This window comes from Lipotes vexillifer, unplaced genomic scaffold (genome assembly GCF_000442215.2).
Source record: "Lipotes vexillifer unplaced genomic scaffold, Lipotes_vexillifer_v1.1 scaffold124, whole genome shotgun sequence".
In the NCBI taxonomy this organism is placed as follows: domain Eukaryota; kingdom Metazoa; phylum Chordata; class Mammalia; order Artiodactyla; family Lipotidae; genus Lipotes; species Lipotes vexillifer.
This window is the reverse complement of record NW_006771308.1, coordinates 947,239-968,012: the sequence shown is the minus strand read 5'-3', so window position 1 is coordinate 968,012 and position 20,774 is coordinate 947,239. Positions and strand designations below refer to the sequence as shown.

Genomic DNA, 20,774 nt, shown 5'->3' with positions numbered 1-20,774 from the left:
TGGTAATTTTCCCTTTCCCCTACACAACCCCTTACACCCCTCGCAACCACAGGAGCCAATTTCAAATAACTGGTAGAGAAAAACCCTAATTACTCAATAATGTATAATTAGGACAACACAACATCAATTCTATAAGAAAAATTAAAGGGGCAAAAAGGTACAAAGCTGATTAAAAAAGAACATTCAAAAATATGTTGCCCCATGGACTTCCCTGGTGGTACAGTGGTTGAGAATCCTCCTGCCAATGCAGGGGACACAGGTTTGAGCCCTGGTCCGGGAAGATCCCACATGCCATGGAGCAACTAAGCCCGTGCACCACAACTACTGAGCCCACACTCTAGAGCCCGTAAGCCACAACTACTGAATCCCGCGTGCCTAGAGCCCGTGCTCCGCAACGAGAAGCCACCACAATGAGAAGCCCGCACACCACAACGAAGAGTAGCCCCCACTCGCCGCAACTAGAGAAAGCCAGCACACAGCAACAAAGACCCAACGCAGCCAAAAATAAATTTATATTAAAAAAAAAGTCCCAAAGCAGAGAGAAAAACGCAATGAAATATTCTGCCACTGCCATAAATTAAAAGAGAAAAAAGAATGAAGCAATCAACTCTCTGAAGGAAGACCACAAAGAAGCAAAGCAAGAACCCTCAAAACAGACGTAAAGACAATAGAGAAAACAGGTGTGCTTAGGAAAGAAAGATGAAGATAAAAACTGGAAGAACAAACATGCAGTGTTTGTTACGGTGGAGAAACCTGGCAAATCTTAACCAAGTGCTGAAGGCTAACATCACCAATAATATCATACAGAGATCATGTAACTCCTTCATGTATAATGAAGACACTTCACCTCCGTGGTATTCTTTTCATAAACCAATAAGCCCAGCCTAATCATGAGGAAAACATCAGACAAAATACAAACTGAGGAACAGTCTACAAAATATCTGACAAGTATTCCTCAAAACTGTCAAGGTCATGAAAAACAAGAAAAGACTAAGAGGGCTTCCCTGGTGGCGCAGTGGTTGAGAGTCCGCCTGCCGATGCAGGGGACGCGGGTTCGCGCCCCAGTCCGGGAAGATCCCACATGCCGCGGAGCAGCTGGGCCCATGAGCCATGGCCAGTGGGCCTGCGCGTCCGGAGCCTGTGCTCCACAACGGGAGAGGCCACAACAGTGAGAGGCCCACGTACCGCAAAAAAAAAAAAGAAAAAAAAAAGAAAAAGAAAAGACTAAGAAATTGTCATACACCAAAGAACACTAAGGAAATATGACAACTAAATGCAATGTGGTACTCTGCACTGGATCCTGTAACAGAAAATGAGTATTAAGGAAAAAGCTGGTGAAATCCAAATAAAGCTTGGTATTTAATTTTTTTTAAATCCTCGAGTTCATAAAGACCTAAAAAAATAAACCTCATTGGTTACCTCTGGAAGTGGTTAGGGTATCAACTGATTATTCTGAAAAATAGTAAGGAAAAGATCTACCATTTACCTGTCTTATATGAATAGCAATATTGGATCTAGCCAATAATGATTAATGGCTTCCAAATCAATAGGTGAAAAGCTGATTGACAACATCATGATGATGAATTGGTATGACATCTGATCCCATGACCAAATTTAATATCACAAAAAGAGAAAGCAGTCATTATGTGTGTCTGGAACTGATGCAATAGAATGTACACAATGCCACCTATGAAGTACTCTGGCAGAACGGAAAATGCAAGAAAGAAAACAAAATCACTCTTGCTCAGTACCCTTTGGGAAGAAAGGCATACATTTCTAAAACATATGGTGACTATAAAACAAAACAAAGCTAACAAGCCTTTTTGTGAAACTGACTTTGGCTTCTGTCACCTGCAACTGAACGTTTATTTAGTAAGTGTAGCTTAAGCAACTTCAGTACTTAAAGAGAAAATATTTAAAGAGAAAAGAAATAAGCCAATGTACTAAAGACACATAGCAAATAACTAAAATCATGCTATTCAAGCATGCAGTGGGTTTATACTTTCTCATACTTCCATCACTAAAAATGTTGTAGTACTAGCCACAACCAAGGATAGCAATTTTTTAAAAGAATTATAATCAATTCAATGTATTCAAATTGAGTTATTGATAAGACCCATAACATTCTGGCCCAACAGAGGTCCCCCTGGAAACACACAGATTTCTAAATGCAGCATTAAAAACAAAAAGCTATTATAGTAATTTAAAACTGTACAGGCTAGAGAGTTTGTGACAATTTCATTCATCTGCTTAGAAAATCCAAATTTCCATATACTGAACTTGCCTAAATCTAGAAACACACTGTACTGTTACATGTAAACAATAGTAGGTACCAAACAGCAGATTTTAAACCATGATAAACTTGAAATTCACACAAAGACCTCTCTGTAAAACCTCTGTGTCCAGGAACTAAACCTTGCAAGTTATTGATAAGGGAGCCATGAAGTCCACCAAGTCCCAAATAGGCTCATCAGCTTTACCAATGCCATGTGAAACCATGATTCCTAATCTTTTTAGTTAGTTTCAATGACAGTTTATTTAGTTTCAATGACAAACCATCCCCCCACTTTCTGAAGCAGCCACGTGCACTAAATTTTTTTCAAACTATTATTTGGATAATTCTATAAAACTAGTGAGAGATGAATGTACTGTACAAAAAGACTGGAAACCACCAAACTAAAACATAAAATATTATCAGTAATAAGTCTAGCAGACTTAAAAAAAAAAAAGCTATATCAAGCTCTAACACACCAGACCTCCACTATTAAGTTCAGTTCGAAAGCTGAAACTTCAATAACCAAATATGCCAAATCTGGAAAAAGCATACAAGAGCATACGATACCTTACAAAAAACATGAGCACTAACAATTATGAATGTCTACTCTGTCCCTGGCCCTTTCCATATGTACTATTTCACACTCAATCAGCGCTATGAGGTAGTGGTATCATTACCAATTTACAGATGAGGAAACAAAGGTTCAAGTAAGTTATTTTACCAAAGGCCACACAGATGATATAAGGTCAAATGACAAATTTATTACCAACCACGTAATCTTACCCCAAAAGATCAACTGTAATTCTTCAAAGAAAATATGACTGCCACTAATAAAAGAAAATGCAATCTATAATTCTGAACTTGTTTCTGAGCTACAAGGGAAAAAATAGTTTTCCATAATTTCAATTATTAGTCCCAGAAAAGAATGAGTGGCATTCATAATCTTCAAAATAACTTCCATTTGCAGGAATTAATGGCACAAGCAACTTCCACTTACATAAAATAAACCAGAACATTAATAAGCTACATACATGATTTCCCAAAGACACAGATAAAGTATTACTTTGTCTCTCCACCAAGCTTTCACTAGATATGCCTCCAAAGAACTTACTGTCATACAAAAGTGGCAGATACCTACAAGATGTGCCCTTAGAGACAAGCTCAAAAATTCTAGTTTCCTAATGTTGAAGTGGCTACAGAGAATAAAATAGAATATGGAACTCTAATAAAGGTTACAACCTCCAGGGTAAAACTAAACATTACAGCCCATGTTAAAATCAAGATGCTGATAAAAGGATAAAAGGATTAAACTAAACCAACTGCCTTTTTTCCTCCTCTCCAAAATAACTACAAATAAAGTTGTGCTCCTAAGGATTATTAACACTTACTCAAAAGAAGATTCTGGTTAACTAATACTTATGCATTTCCTGGAGTAAACACAATTCCAGTATTTTTTTTTTTTTTTTGGTAAGGCCTGGAACTTTTTTTTTTTTTTTGGAAAGGCCTGGACCTTTTTTTTTTTTTTTGGAAAGGCCTGGACCTTTTTTTTTTTTTTTGGAAAGGCCTGGACCTTTTTTTTTTTTTTTGGGGTCCGCGGGCCTCTCACGGCTGTGGCCTCTCCCGTTGCGGAGCACAGGCTCCGGACGCACAGGCTTAGCGGCCATGGCCCCCGGGCCCAGTCGCTCCGCGGCATGTGGGATCTTCCCGGACCGGGGCACGAACCCATGTCTCCTGCATCGGCAGGCGGACTCTCAACCATTGCGCCACCAGGGAAGCCCAGGCCTGGAACTTTTTAATTTGATCTTTATTACTTGATTTCTTTAGCTGTCTTTAAAAATAAAAGTTTGTTACTTACAATTGCATAGAACTAAATTATTTTGGCGCAGAACAAAGGAATTCAATCTGCCTTTAGTATTCCAACTAAAGACTTCCTGTTAACAGCAGAATTCCTTCCTCTGGCACATACAGTAACTGCCTGTAGGCCAAAATGTTAAAGGTCAAATTTCACAGCTAAATGTAGAACGTGCTAGGCCGTAAAACCCTTTAAGATATTATACAACTTGTTTTTTGTACTTCTGCTAAATACAGTAAGATGAAATTAACCCCTGAGATAAGGTGTTTCCTAAAAGTCTAAGTAATAACTAATTGGCAGGAATTACTACTTGTCAAGTCATTACAAAACTATTTTCTTTCATACCTTTTTTATGACTGCATTAGTAACAGCAATCAAAATTTAAACCTTGTGAAAATAAATCTGTCTACAGCACATCCTTACTCTCCCACAAACTTACTTTCTCCTTTCCATTCATTCAAATTCCCTGAACTCTCTCCAGCATAAATCTGGAAAATATAAGAAGTTTCAAGTCTTTTCAAGATGAATTCAAGAAACTTCCAGCTATTGTCTCATATTCAGATTGTTTTTCTTCTGGAAAAGACAGCTGTTAGGCTTTTCTGTTTGGTTAATAATTGGTTGTTAATCCTTCCCTGCCACTTAGGAGACCCCTGCAAAGAAGTTCCATTTTTTTCTGAAAGGTAAAACATTAATCTTATTGCCCTGATATAAATTAATGTTAAGTGAAATTTCTCAAGCATGTATCACTGTCGTAATAAGTGCAAATCTTTTTTTAAATGACATTCTTTAATTTGAAAAAGTATCCAATTAACTTGTATTTTATCTATTTCTAAAATATGATTGGGGAAAGCTGTCATTAAAATTACAAAAACTATATCAAATTGCATAAAAAGGGTCCTAAGAGAGGATCAGTAGAAATTTAGTTTTTACAGTATTTCCTCCAAGATATTTTGCGAATCAGAATTTTAAAATAAGACTTTTAACTTGGTATCGTTAATTCTTCATACTTCAGGCATAAAAGTGTCATGAGCTATCAGTGATGTTTGCAACATAAATATACATAGGAAACGTAAGTACGAAGAACAGCAATCTGTATTAATGAAAAACAGATTGTTATAAGCTATTATTCCCGCTACCCCTTGGCTACTAAAAATGTCTTAAGACTCCAGACTTGAAATCGGTGGATCCATTCACTTATTCAACCATTTATTTTTAGAGCACCTCTTATACAGTCAGGTGCTTTGCTAATCCTATCTGACTCTTCTCTTCCCCTCATCCCTCAATAACCATTATTGGCCAAGGCCCATCAATGCAGATGTGTCTCACTTCGCCCCTTTCCAAATGTCCCCAGCCTAGGTCAAATCCTCATTAACATTTAAAATATTAACCATAAGACACACACCAAATGGAAATCTATGGAGCTTTGAAACTACATATAAATAGTGTTTAACATTAAGAAACTCATTAAAGTAAAAAAGCAAGGATATGAAACTGTACAGAGTATAATCACGACAATGTTAAAAAGAAATGTCATGGAAAAAGATGAAGGAAATAACTAAATACAAAGAATCTCTGGCATAATGAGTGCTTTACCTCTACTTTTCTGCATTTTTCAAATTTCCTATAATAAGCAGGTATTACTCTAAAAAATATATAAAAATGAACTTTATTTTTAAAACATACTATTTTGATTAGATAACAAATCATTTCTGAGGTTTAAAACTACACGATAGGGCTTCCCTGGTGGTGCAGTGGTTGAGAGTCTGCCTGCTGATGCAGGGGACACGGGTTCGTGTCCCGGTCCGGGAAGATCCCACATGCCGCAGAGCGGCTGGGCCCGTGAGCCATGGCCGCTGAGCCTGCGCATCCGGAGCCTGTGCTCCGCAATGGGAGAGGCCACAGCAGTGAGAGGCCCGTGTACCGCAACAACGACAACAAAAAAAACCACATGATATCAGAAATAGCCAAAAGAAACACTGAAGTATGCAACTGTCTAATCCTTTAACCTAGAATTTAAAAACAAAAAAGGCTCTCACCTATTTTCATTACAGTATTTCTATATGCCTAGAAAACCTCTCCTCTTCAATATCCCAGTGAGACTTGAATGTCAGCTTTCACAAAATAAGCTGCTCTTGCCAACTGTTCCATACTATTCTTTAATTTTCAAAACTTCAGTGATTTACTTTCTCCCAAAACCATAATTAAGTCTCATTTTTCCTCCAAAAGCATCATAGATTTGCACTACCACTGGTACCTGAGGTTCTCTTTTCTCTAGCAATCTATCCTGAGTACAGCTAGTAAACTAATCTTTGAGCACTGCTTTCATAAAATGAAAATCTTGTCCTTTTGAAATCTGCAATGGCTTCTGCTTGACTCGAGTTTAAATCCTACAGCCTGTTGTTGCATCACTAATCTCCACTCCATCTTACAACTTATTTCTTCAAACTAGACAGAATTACACAGTTACTTGGATTTACATGTCTGCTGTTTTCACTGATTATTTCACCTAAAATGTCCTTCCTATATCCCGTGTCAATCTACAGTCCAAGCGCAAAGAAAAATAGTTCAGGTCCCACCTCTTCCATGGACCATTCTCTAAGTATTCTAGCCTACCCTGATCTCTCTCTCTTCTGGCTCGCTATCGCACTCAGTCAGTACCACATAGTATAACAACTGTCTGTCATCATTTTTCATATATTGGTTTTGTTCTCCCAAATAAGGTACCAGAAGTCAGATACCAAAAGGGAAAATGATAGACACATAAATGATTAATACTAAGTGAATGAAATGTTTTCTACACTCAAAACGCTCATACACCAAACTGTTTTTAAGTCACTTTATTTGAAGTTTCATGGGCTAAAAAAGTAAATGTCTCATGTATTTTTTATTTTTATCCTGCCAAAATTTAAAGCCTACAACTTACTAGGAAAAAAAACAATCAGATTAAAAAGTTTAATTTTCAGCTTGCTTCAGTTTACCTAGTGTAATCTAGTACTTTAGGAATAAAGTAGAACTGTGCATTTCTCCTATCTCTTCTGCTCCCTGTCAGGAAAATTATCCCAAAGTCAGGAAATATAGAAAGCAGATTTTTGAAAATTATATGGCAAATATTTCTGCTCATTGCAAAAAGCACAACAACAAAAAGACACACTTAACACACAATTAATCATTTTACAATAAGTCTTTTTAAACTAGGGAAATAATTCTTTAACTACAAAAACAGTTCTATTAAAAAAGAAACAGTGCAAGTGTTATTAGCTAAGTAATGATGCAGTTGCCCGTGGTATCACCTACCACGCGCAATTCTTATTTGCCTTTCCTTTCCCAGGTTTAAGTCCAGTTTCTCTGAATCCCTAACCGTCCCATTCTACCAAATCTAAACACAGAGTCCATCCAACTACAGACATTAAAATCTCTAAGTTTTCAAGGTTCATACTGTTAACAGTCTAGATAGCCGTCAGATACGTATCAAGTTTTTATAAAATAATTAGGTGAGTTAATGGACACAAAATTCTTCCCCTCAATGCAGGTTAATAATTATTTGCAAGCAGGCTTAGCAAGACTGGCAAAATGGAGTAGTAGTTCTCTAGGAGTATGTTAGCTTCCCAAGAAAATCTAGAAAAAGAACATCTTTTTAATGAAGTGTTAATAAACCTAAATACAAACTAATTTTAAGTTACCTGAAGCATGCCTCCCCTGATTCTGTGGCATTCTTTGGAAGAGATCATGGTTGTATTCATAATATCTATAGTCTTCGTGTGCTCGATCTCCAAGTGGGCGCCTCCTCTGACCATCAAAATAATTATCTGAATAATAATATCGGGAACCAGAGTCTCCATTTTCAACAGCAAAATTAACTTCTGTTAAAAATGACTGAGAAGAGCCATATTCCCTAGGGACATCTGCTAGACTCCTGGCAAGGTAAGAAGGTGCAGATAATCTGTTGCTTTCTCTTCTCATTATTTCATGAGGTGTTCTTTGAATTGGAGTTCTAAGGAAACTATGGTTTCTTGAAACTATTCCATCTCCAGAAGCTGCAAAGGCATTAGAGCTTGAATCTGGAAGACAGATATCAGTTCGTCTTGGAATTGTTGGACCATGCCGGATAAATGAAGGCATAAGATCTATAACAGAACAAAGAGTAAAATGACCAGTAAGTAATACACTTTTCAAAAGTTGTTCATTTATATCTATCACCCCAAAATGAAAATTTTCAATGGACTTAAGAAAACACAACTTAAAATTTTAGGAAAGTATTTGGGTTTGTTTGTTTGTTTATTTATTTATTTATGGCTGTGTTGGGTCTTCATTGCTGCGTGCAGGCTTTCTCTAGTTGCGGCAAGCGGGGGCTACTCTTGGTTGCGGTGCGCGGGCTTCTCATTGCAGAACACGGGCTCTAGGCACATGGGCTTCAGTAGTTGTGGCACGCGGGCTCTAGAGCGCAGGCTCAGTAGTTGTGGCGCACAGGCTTAGTTGCTCTGAGGCACGTGGGATCTTCCCGGACCAGGGCTCGAACGCGCGTCCCTTGCATTGGCAGGCGGATTCTTAACCACTGCGCCACCAGGGAAGTCCCTCGGTATTTAAAAATTGAGGCTGATTGATGTCTTCCCACTCAAATGAATTTATAATTTGTATAAACATGTTATATGTAAGCTCTGCCAGAATCGGACGTATTCTGCATACTACCATACATATGATTAAACGTCAATAAGCTTAACTATGAAATACACATTAATGAAACACTCATGAATAAACATGTAAACGATCTAACAAATGGATACAGAGTTAACCAGCATAACTTAACATTACAGTTTGTTTTGCTGATTTTACTTCATTTTCAAAATTCCCCAAGCCCTTCTTCAAGCAAACACAATTTAAAAAATAAAACAGAACATAATGCTATTCCCAAACACGTAAAGGTGAATTCCTCTAAAAAGCTTTTAATATTATTAACCTGGCCTTCCTACTCTTGGAATTATGTAGCAGTAGTACAGTAATCAAAACATGGAAAAACTAAAAATTTAACTATGAAAATTAAAAAATAAAAAAGATCTCATTTCTGGGACTACCCTGGTGGTCCAGTGGTTAAGACTCCGCCTTCCAATGCAGAGGGCGCGGGTTCCATCCCTGGTCAGGGAACTAAGGTCCCACATACCGCAGGGTGCGGCTAAAAATCTTAAAAAAAAAAAAAAAAAAAAAGAATCTCATTTCAAAGAGACACACAAATGTTGAATCAGTTCAAAAAAAATGCCAAGTCTAAAACTATGGCTCCTTTAAGAACAATTATAACTCAAAACAGAAGAGAAGAACAATGGCTTTAAGGATACAGTACTTTTTTTTTTTAATTTTTGGCCGAGTTGGATCTTTGTTGCAGTGCACGGGCTTCTCATCTTGGTGGCTTCTCTTGTTGTGGAGCACGAGCTCTAGGCACACAGGCTTCAGTAGCTGGGGCACACGGACTCAGTAGTTGTGGCTCCTGAGCTCTAGAGCACAGGCTCAGTAGTTGTGGCACACGGGCTTAATTGCTCCGCGGCATGTGGGATCTTCCCAGACCAGGGCTCGAACCCGTGTGCCCTGCATTGGTAGGCGGATTCTTAACCACTGCGCCACCAGGGAAGCCCAGGATACAGTACTTTTGAACACAGAACTTAAATAGCTTAGGTATTCCTGGTTAGAAAGCAAATACCTTTATAGCAAGAAGAAAACTGGATTTGGAGACCGTTTTATTAGTTCATTAACAGTATCAGAGAGCACTCATATTAATATACAACAGAAGCTAACTAAGCTAACTAGACAAACATAAGTATCCAAAAAAACAAGGCTCAACATTTGATGAAACTTAAAAAGTACTATATCAAAAGTTATTTGCTTAAAGGTGTGGCAAATGTATTTCATGATTTCAAGTAATGTTCAATAAACTTTATTTGCAGCAAACTGCAAGCTATTTTAGCCAAAATCCTAAGAGAATGTGTAACCGAAAATCAAAATGTTAAAAAAGGCTTAAAAATCAAGTTTCAGGTTACTGATGTACCTACCCACCTGATCTCTTCTGTTCTGTAAGAAAGCACTGCAAATACAAGGATAAATCTGCAAAGTTGATGATGTGGTTGTAATGGAAAAAACATGCTCTCCACACCTTTCTGTGTGATCTTGGGCAAATATTACTAGGAACCTCTATGAAAAGCTTTCCCAATTACAATATGAGGTAATGCTTAAGTCACAAAGTCACCAGCTTCCAAGAAGGAAACTTACACAAAGCACCCAGCAGTATGAGCACCAAAAAATTAGCTCCTTAGCTCACAAATGTTCTGAACACACAAGCAAGAATTAAAAATTCAAAAGACTCCGCCGGAAAATCAGAGTCAAATACTTAAATTGAAAATTAGAAAAGTGCCAGTGTTCAGGGGGAAGAAAAATGCACTCTATTAATTTTTTTTAAAAAAACAGAAAAAAAAAACTTTTTCGTAATATACCCTGAAATATGATAGAATTTATTTTGAGTACTTTCTTTTTGGGGTCTCTAGGGTGCTTTATTTGAAGCAATTCTCATGACGAACACAGCCAAACATGTAATTTTGGCTCCTCCACCCTGAGATCTACTATTGATGAGGCTTTGGGTAGTGGCTACAATAGCGACGGTCAGCTTTCACCTCCTTACGTCTGCATCCAACAGCTGACGGGCTAAGGAATTCTACCCAAGCGTTCGCACAGCTTCCAGCACGGGCGAGTGACACCCTCAATGTTTACAAACACAAGGCAAATCTCGACGTAACGAGAAGAGAAAAACATGTGCTCCAGTGTAATCACTTTAATTCCTATAAAATCAGAGGATCAGCAAATTTAAGTGTTTCCTAAAGAACCTCTTTCTTCCCGTAATCAAAACCAACGACACTGCCACAAGGGGACCGGGAAGTCTGTGGTTATTTGGGGGGAGGGGGGCGGAGGTGGACTAATCTAAGTTTCTTATTCTTTATCAGCTTTCAGACAACGAACACCACTCCAGGCATAATAAAATTAAAAAACAAAACAAAAACCAATATTCCACAGAGACCAAAAAGAAATGCGAAGCCGCGGGGAGCAGCGTCCGGCACCCCGTCCGGGTCCCCGCAGCCCGTAGCCGCCCCGGCCAGGTGTGGGCGCGGCGCCTGACACTCACTCCGCAGCAGAGGCGACGTCTCCTTCTTCACGTACTTCCCCTGCACCTCGGCCGGCTTGGAGACTTCGTTTTTGGTTTTTTTTCGGGACAGCATCCTTGTCCACGAGGCCCCAGGCCACACCAAGCAGCCGCCCTAGGGCTCCGCGCCGGGCGCCGGGCGTCCCCGCCGCCACCTCCGCCGGCGCCGCCGCCTCCTTCCCTCCCGAGCCGCCGCCGCCGCCGCCGCCGCCTCTCCGCAGCCCGGGGTCGCCCACAGGGACTGCCGCATGTTCGGGGCGCTAAGCGCGCCGGCCACCGCTCAATCTCTTGTCCGCTCCTTCCCGGAAGTCTGCCCACTCCGCGACGCTGCCCGAGAACTCAGAGAAGAGAGGCCAGGGACGCCCACGCAGGGCCATGGTCCGCTGCGGGCCGCCTAACAGCCGCTACGGCAGCCGCCGCCGCCGCCGCCGCCGCCGCCGCCTCCTACGTCCCATAAACTTTCCCCGCGGCCGCTGGGAATTCTGGGAAACTCGACGCAGCGCGAGCGCCGCCGCCCCTCCCCCACACAAGCTCCGGGGAGCGGCTCGGGCTGCAGGGTGGTTGCCGAGCTCCTAGCTAACGGGCTGGCCCCGCTGTCTGCAGGAGGGGTAGCGGCTGCCCTCACTCCCCTTCGGCGAGAAGCAGGTCCTGGCGGACACGAAGTACGAAACCCGCCAGACTGAGCGCGGGAGGCCGTGGCACGCTCCTGCAAAGGAGACTCTTCTACCCGCAGATTTTTCTCTCAGGACCTCGAGGGAGCCGGTGACGCACCCAAGATGCGTTCCCGTCCCCAGCCACGAAAGAGGACGTCCCTCTTGGAGTTTTTGGGGCTGGTAAATTCAAGTCCGTGATAGCACAGAACGCCAGCAGAGTTGAAGGAACACCACCACGCTTAGGCTAGTGCCTCACCAAAAAAAAAAATCTAGAGCTCTCTTTTTGTTGAAAACATTAGTCTGGCCAATACTAATTAAACAGTATGAATCTGTAGTCTCCCAAGTGCCGGGGAGTGTGCATCTTTCTGATAAAGGAAAAAACAGAGGAAGAGGCCAAAATGGAGTTTCTAAGATCTCTGATGTAAGATAAATTTGATTATTAGCATAATTTATTTAATCACCACTATCATTATTATACGAACTAACCACATATTTCCTCTTGGAGATGTCAATGGAAAAAAAAATCAATAAATAATCTACAATAGGCATAGAAAAGAGTTTTATTTGAGCCAAACTGGGAAGTATAAGCCCAGAAGACAGCTTCTCAGATAACTCTAAGGAAGTGCTGGGGGAAGCATAGTTTTCCCGCGTAGATTTGTGTCTAGTGGGAACAAAGAACATTCAACAAGTCAGGGATGCGTTCCTTCAAGGTTTCCAAAAAATGTATCAGTTTGGAATACAGCGAGTCAGTATGGCCTTAGCACCTGGGGAGGGAGTCTTATCATTGAAGCAGCAACAGCATTGGTGGCCCAGCAAGGGAGGCATTTAATTTTTATTTTTAACATGGACATTCTTTAGTTTTGGTAAGTGAGCTCTTTTCTTTAATAATTAAAGCAGATGTACAATGTGTGTTTGATAGGCCACAGGCTGTTTTAGCTAGCATAAAGTTAACTCGTGTAATCCAGCATGACTTCCTTATACCTCAATATGTGAACATTTCTTTCTTAAATATTCCAGTATTAGATTTTTTGAGAATTTTGAGCACTAAAGGTCAAGACCTGGGATTTTTTAATCAAAAATAGACCCTACTTTCTTCTATATAACTTAGCAGAGGGGCAAAATGTACAGGATAACATTTGGAAAAATAAGATGGGATCCACCCCCAAGTGACCAAATTGAGGCTTTGACAATGGAAAGTGCTTTCCCTGAGATAAGAAGCATCCTACAAGAGATGTAAACAGTTAACAAAAGGCAAGGAATTTTCTACTTATACAAGGTTAGGAAGCTGTTCAAATTTTGTTTTGCCATGAACAAACAAGACATTTTGTCTAGTGCCCGTCTCCATCTTTGCATATTGTTATGGTCCCTTGGTACAAATCTCCCACAATTCATTCAATAACCAACAAATATTTATTGATCACCCACTCTGCTAGGCACTGTTCTAGGTGCTTGGGATATAGCAATAGGCAAAGAATCCCTACTCTCATGGGGAAGAGAGACAATAAGAAAAATAAAATGTACTGTGCTGCATAGTGATAAGTGCTGAGGTGAAAATTAAACAAGAACAAGAGGGTTTGTGATTTTAGTGGGGCTAGCTCATGAGAAGGAGCCTTTGGAGTTAAGTGACAAAGGAAATTGGCAATGCAGCTATCTGCAGGAAGAATATTCCAGGCAGAAAGAACAGCAAGTGCAAGTTACCATGTTCCTGGCAGTTTGAAGTAATGTAAGGTCTGTGTAGCTGGAGCAGAGGAGTAGTGGGAAATGAAGTTAGAGAGGTAACAATGGCACCTAGGGCCTTGTAGGTAAGGAATTTCACTTTGAGCAGAGGAGTGACATGATCTAACTTAATGTTTTTTAAATAGGATGGTTTTGGATGCTGTGTTGAAAATAGACTGAATGGGAGCAAGGGTAAAAGTAGGGAGATCAGTCAAAAGCTATTGCTGGCTTGGACCAGGCTAACAGCAGTGGAGATGATGCGAAGTGCTCAGACTTTGGCTATATTTCAACAACAGAGCCAACAGGATTTGCTAACAGATTGAATACGGAGTATGAGAGAGAGAGAGATCAAGGATCACTCCTGTGGGTATGTAAATCTTAACAATAGAACAGAAATATTATGTATAAAGTAAATAAGCTACAAGGATGTATTGTACAACACAAGGAATACAGCCAATATTTGATAATAACTATTAATGGAGTATAACCTTTAAAAATTGTGAATCACTATGTTGTATACCTATAACATATGATATTGTATATCAACTGTATCTCAATTTAAAAAAAAAAAGAATAGAATCTCAACAGAAGAGCAGATTGTACTGTGAGAGGAACATCAGAAAAGCAGTTACTTGTTCCTGTTGTTCAGATAGGACCAGTACTAAAGTGTTGGTCGTGTGGATGGAGAGGAGTGATGAAACATAAATGGCGAGACAATGGGGTTTTGTTACAGATAGGGTATGGTGTCAGGAGATGAAGGGAGGGAAGGGGGAGCCAAATAAGTGCCAGGTTTCTGCCTAGGGCTTACTTCAGAAGGATAAGAGAACAAAAGCATATTAAGACCTCGTTAATATAGCCAACTCTTCACACTTGTGGTTTTCCTAGAGACTGAAATACAGGATGCCTTGCACATTTATGTAAGAAAAAATATAGGATTTTATAGTTAGAAAAGAATCTTAGATCAGCTAGGCTAACCTCACTTTATTAATGTGGAAACCAAGCTAGAAAAATTAAATGTTTTGCTTCAAATTTTATTCCTGGTCAGTAGCAAACACATCTCAGCACTGGAGTTTTCTATTCCCATTTTGGACCTTTTCCTGTTATAGCACATGAAGAGTCCCACTAATGCGAGTCCAGTTTCTAACAGTTACTTTGAAAGCCATTCATGTTCCAAACAAAGAACTCCCCTTTTCAATGTTATTTCAGTTCTTTGAATTGAGAGAAAGCCTCAACTAGGTGCTCTTTTTAAGAGCTGTAATTTGCCTTTTTATCAAGGAGGATGCATTCCAAAATCAACAGTCTGCAGACAGCATCAGCAGTAGCATTATGTGAACTTTGAATTCAAATCCTTAAACCCAGACACTGAATTCACATCTGTTTTCTAGAAATTCCTGGATTTCTGGTAGTTTTTATTAAGGAATCTAGATTTTGTAGCTATAATTCTCCACGCATAGCTTTTGAGAAGGCTAATATTATATAATAGCGATATTTTTTTCCCCTTGCAGTTGCATTCTCTGTGGAGAAAGTCTTAGTTTTCTCACATGAAAATTAAGAATTTGAACTAATTGTTTTCCAAAGTGTCTTTCAGGCCTACAGTTTTGTGCCACATAGGCAGAAGGAAATATACAAAAATAAAAACAATTATCCTAGTAGTATAATAGGGATATAGGTGATTTCTTTAAAAATATTTATCATTATTGCTATGGTTTTATCTAAAAACTGTTATTTAAAAGATTACATAACAGTTTTTAGATAAAACCAGAGCAATAAGAAAATATTTTAATTAATTTTTAATTAAAAGTAAATTAAATTTAAAAAACTGTTAAAGCAAGTGTTAAAATATCAGCATCATATAAAGTCATCATTAGCATAAAAATAAAATTTTTTGCCAAGTTGCTACTTTCAAAGAGAGCCAAAACGGGGTGGCGGGGGGTTGGTGGGGGGGGAGTGGTGGTGTGATGAATTGGGAGATTGGGATTGACATGTATACACTGATGTGTATAAAATGGATGACTAATAAGAAAATAAATAAGTAAATATACATTAAAAAAAAGAGAGAGCCAAAGTTGTTATCCTATTTTTACTTTCTCTTGCTAGAAGCATGTGAAATTTAAAAGGGTGAACTATCTATTGGAGGATTGTCCAAGAAAGAACCAAGTGGAAGTGGAAATAAGCCCTATATATGGAGCCTCTTCAGAAAAAAAAAAAAAAAAGAAGAGGATCTTCTACTCTCCAACCCACTCTTCCTGGTCATATAACAAGATAATCTGTCTCAGGAAGAAGTAATGATTATGCTAGAATATAGGGCTCTTCAAGCCTCTAAAGTTTTACTCTTAAAATCTGGGAAGGTAAATTCCTGAGTAGCCTTTTAAGCAGAAGCTTTAATTGTTTCCTATGAAGGAGAAGGATTTGTGATGTTTATACAGCTCTGAAAATATATACTTAATATTAACAACTAAGTTGGGTTCCCAAACTCTTCTAGTGTCTGATGAATCATCCCCCACCCCCAAATAATGGAGAAAATTAGTATCACAAGTCTGATCAAAAGGAATCAAGCTAGGAGATTCAGTGTTACTGACCTTAGGTCTGGTTCCTATATACTATTATTGCCTGGATTTAGAGGTCCTCTAAAACTGTGATAGTAGCCAAAATGAATCTTTTATGCTTGGCAATGCTAGCCTTTGACTTCAGTTGTCTGTCTTTATAGACCTTTCTGTCTCTCTGCCTCTCTAACCCTAGAAACCTTTATCTTTCTTTGGCCGTGTCTTCAGTCACTTTCAACTTTGTTTTTAACTATTCTTTGCAATGATGAATATTTACTTGGCTTTTAGTAAGTTTTTTTTTTTTTTTTTGATAACTCAGTAAAACTTCACCCAGGGTTCTCATTCTGAGGGGTCTACTGATGTATATCTACTGTGGAAACACCTGCATCCCTTCTACACCACATGGGAGCCAAGGGATAATCAGAAACACCATCTAACAGGCCACACCACTATTTCTTTTTTGCTGTGGCCATTCCAGGCTGATGCAGAGGCCCCTTGCAAAGATGATTTTCAAGAGTCTCAAATGGAAATCAAGATAAAGCATTCCTCTGTCTTCAATAGCTGTGCGGATTTCACTAGACTCTTAGTGCTACCATCTGTTACTCAAGCCTGGGACCTACTTTCTGTGCTCAAAGTCTTTCTTCTCCCTCTGCCAAAATCTCTTTACTTCCATTTCATGTCTTGTGGGAACTTCTTCTATATCACCTCTTCCCTATCTTGGGGCCTGCTTTCTTGAAGGACCCAGTGATCTTTTTCTCTGGGGCAATTAAGCTTAGGCTTAGGGTGCAAGGTAAACATATTTATGGGGAAGGGGGGAATGAAAAATACACTTGTTTGAAATATTTTCAAGAAAGCAGTTTAAGTAGAATTCTTGCAGTTAGAGCCAGAATGCAAAGCTCTAAGGGAAACAAAATGGAACTGTCCTGTCCCATATGGAGACTGGCCACATAAATATATCTTCTCTCCCTCCTGGAACCCCACTTAAATGACAATGAAAATATAAAAGGGGAATGAACTCATTATGAGAACACAAGATGGGCCACTGGTAGACATGACGTCAGTGAATTTCAACTAGAGAGTGATGGGATTGAGGCAAGGTAGAAAAGAGGTTGAAGAGAGCAGAGGAAGGAGGACAGAGGAAGCCACAGCCTAAAATACTTGTGAAAGCATATAACAGCCAAAGATCTAGAAGAGACTTAGGACGCACAAGTAACTGTTTCAGTTAAGAAAGTTAGGAAAGAGGGACTTCCTGGTGGTCCAATGGCTAAGACTCCATGCTCCCAATGCAGGGGACCCAGGTCCGATCCCTGGTCAGGGAATTAGTTCCCACATGCTGCAACTAAAATAAAGATCATGCATGCCGCAACTAAGACCCAGCACAGCCAAATAAATAAATTATTTATTTTTAAAAAGAAAGAAATTTGGAGCTGGAAAAAGGCATTAATTGAAAGTCAAACTTCCCAGAAAGGGGTTCTTAAGGTTCTTTTCTGGAGAAATCAAATGGCCTTGTCAAGACAAAGTTCTTGACATTCTAACATTTGTAGGTCCTGCAACAAAACAACCAACTCATCTCATAGGGAAGTTTGCCAGGTGATGGACCCTGATCCCTCATAGAGACTCCCAAGTGTTTTTTTTTAATGTGTTGTTCTTAAATATAAATACACAACTGAGGATTGCTAAAAATTTTAGGAAATTTTTCAACATAAGTGATAGCAAGATAAACAGAAAAATAGGCCCCAAAGAAAATACATAATTCAGGGGATAGATGAGTATGGTAAGATGACTACTTTAATACTTACTACCATCAACAGAGAGATTTGATAAAAGATATTGCATCCCTAAGTCAACAACAGGATGCTGTAAAAAAGAAACAATCATGGCTTTCCTGGTGGCTCAGTGGTTAAGAATCCGCCTGTCAATGCAGGGGACACAGGTTCGAGCCCTGGTCCGGGAAGATCCCACATGTCATGGAGCAACTAAGCCCACGCGCCACCACTACTGAACCTGCGCTCTAGAGCCCGCGAGCCACAACTATTGAAGCCCACGTGCCTTGAGCCTGTGCTCCGCAACAAGAGAAGCCACAACAATGAGAAGCCCATGTACCGCAACCAAGAGTAGCCCCTGTTCCCTGCAACTAGAGAAAGCCTGCATGCAGCAACAGAGACCCAAAGCAGCGAAAAATAAATAAAATTTTTAAATTAAAATTTAAAAAGAACAATCAGCAATACAGAGCTCTTAGAAATTAAAGATAGGGGTTGCCAAGTAAAATATTCAGAGGAGAGTTAGGAGAATAGGTTGAGCAAATCTCCCAGAACACAGAATAAAAAGACAGAGGTGTGAAATGTGAGGGAAAAGATAACAGAAATAGGTTCTATATAAGAGGCCCAGTATCCTGAAAATGTGAGTTCCAGAAAGAGATAATAGAGAAGATGGAGAGGGCATCATCAAAAAGGAGTACAAGATATTTTTTCAAAGATGAAGGAAAGAAAAAAAAAAAAAGATGAAGGAAAGGAATTTCCCAGTTGAAAGTGTTTCCCAAGTGCCCTACAAAATAATGGAAAAAGATCCATGTCTTAATGTGACATTGTAAAATTTCAGACCAAGGATAAAGAGAAGATCCTAAAAGCTTCCAGTGAAAGTAAAGGTCAATTATAAAAGAATGAGAATCAGACTAGCATATTTTTAATCATCAGGGACTGCTAAAAGACAATGGAACAATGCCTTCTAATAAATGTGGGAAAATCAGTTTTAGTTTACAATTCCATATCCACCCAAAAGGGCAATCAAAAGCTAGGGGAGAATAAAGACATTTTGGGGCATGAAGGGACTTGGAAAATATCCTATCCTAGTAAGTTACCAGAAGATAAGTCCTAACAAAATGAGGTTGTAATTCTCACACCACAAAGAACAAACAAAACAAAGTTAGGAAAATGGAGATTAAAGAAATAGTGACTCTAACTCAGGAGAGAAATGAACTTGTCTCAGTATCACAGCTGCACAGCTGGAACTCAATTAATCTAGATTGGAATTTACCAGGATTCTAGGAGGAAGTACCTAGGAAAAGACGGAATCTGTACAATTTGGAACAAATTAAGAAGATGATAAAGGCTGACCATTCAAGGAAATAAGGCAATGAAACATGAAAAACTTGAGGGAATACAGCATTGTGACCCTTCTGAAAAGACTTGCTTGAGGATGAAATCCAACAAACCAAGATTAGTCAAAATTTAAAATTTGGGATTGGAGGAGTAGTTGAAAATGGACTGGTGATAAATATTAAAAACGCTTTAATATAGAAAAGCCTAAACAATTGTGGGAATCAAGATTTTTAAAGAAAGCAGACTTTGCCTTGGGTTTTCCCATGTCAAATGTCTTTAAAATTCTTTCCTTAAGAGCTTAATGTCTTTAAAAACTTAACCCAAATAATGCATTTAGTCAAGACAGGTCTGAACAGGACACGAGATATTAAGATCCTCTGCCTTTGGCTAGTGATCTGTTTACCTCATGCTGATCAGGACTGAGGAACTAACAATAGCATTGTAGACAAAGGGTAGATTCAGTGGAGTGAGCAAATTGGAGGGCATGAACAGGGGGTTGCGGTCAGAGGGGAATTTTAAGAGTTTTAAATGATAGCAAGTATGACCATGTTAGCCAGTAGGTGTAGTAGAGGTGGAAGTGATGGAAATGAGAAAGTTAAGGAATGTGAAGGCAGCATGTCAGAGACATGGAATATGGTAAAAAACAAACTATCAGCCATTGAAAAAGGATGAAGGGAATGTCCCAGTATAATATAAATAAAAGGCATAAAAATAACAGATTGCTTCCTTATGATTCATGTATTACTCAGAGGCCTCTAAATTCTGGAACTTCTATTGAGAAGTTTTTTTGGAACTCCTATTCCAAATCACTTAATAGTACCATTAAAACATTGTATTTCACTGATGTGCTTCATTGTTAAATTCACAGTGCTATTAGGCCTCTAAACAAGTTAATGTTCGGGATTTCCATAATAGTGTCCTCCAAATTTAGAGCATGTATGGACTTGCATGCAAGGGCCTGATACTAATCATATATGATTAGTTAGAAGAACTGAATGATCATATCTGGCAGCCAAGACAACTTTCTTTTCTTTTTCTTGAGCTTTTAATTTTTTTAAATTTATTTTATTGAATTATAGTTGATTTACAATGTGTTAGTTTCAGGTGTACAGCAAAATGAATCAGCTATACATAAACATATATCTACTCTTTTTTATTATTTTGTTTTTATTTTTATTTTTGGCCACACTGTGCAGCATGTGGGACCTTAGTTGCCCAACCAGGGATCAAACCCACACCCCCTGCATTGGAAGCTCAGAGTCTTAACCACTGGACCACCAGGGAAACCCTCGCCACTCTTTTTTAGATTCTTTTCCCATATAGGCCAATACAGAGTATCGTGCAGAGTTCCCTGTGCTATACGGTAGGTCCTTATTAGTTATCTATTTTATATATAGTAGTGTATATATGTCAATTCCAGTCTCCCAATTTATCCCTCCCCCCACCCCTGTATTTGCAGACTT

General features: G+C 39.2%; 1 protein-coding gene across 1 annotated transcript in view; it reads right to left on the bottom strand.

Annotated features, from left to right (window-relative positions):
• Positions 1-11,766, bottom strand: part of SAV1 (salvador family WW domain containing protein 1) — a 32,919-nt gene extending 21,153 nt beyond the window's left edge. Inside the window, exons 1-2 of the mRNA XM_007446608.1 lie at positions 11,284-11,766; positions 7,808-8,251 (exon numbers count right to left, since the gene is read on the bottom strand). Of these exons, the coding sequence (XP_007446670.1) occupies positions 7,808-8,251; positions 11,284-11,377 (538 nt within the window). The 5' untranslated portion in view covers positions 11,378-11,766. The remainder of the gene's footprint in view (positions 1-7,807; positions 8,252-11,283) is intronic.
• Positions 11,767-20,774: the final 9,008 nt, after the last annotated feature.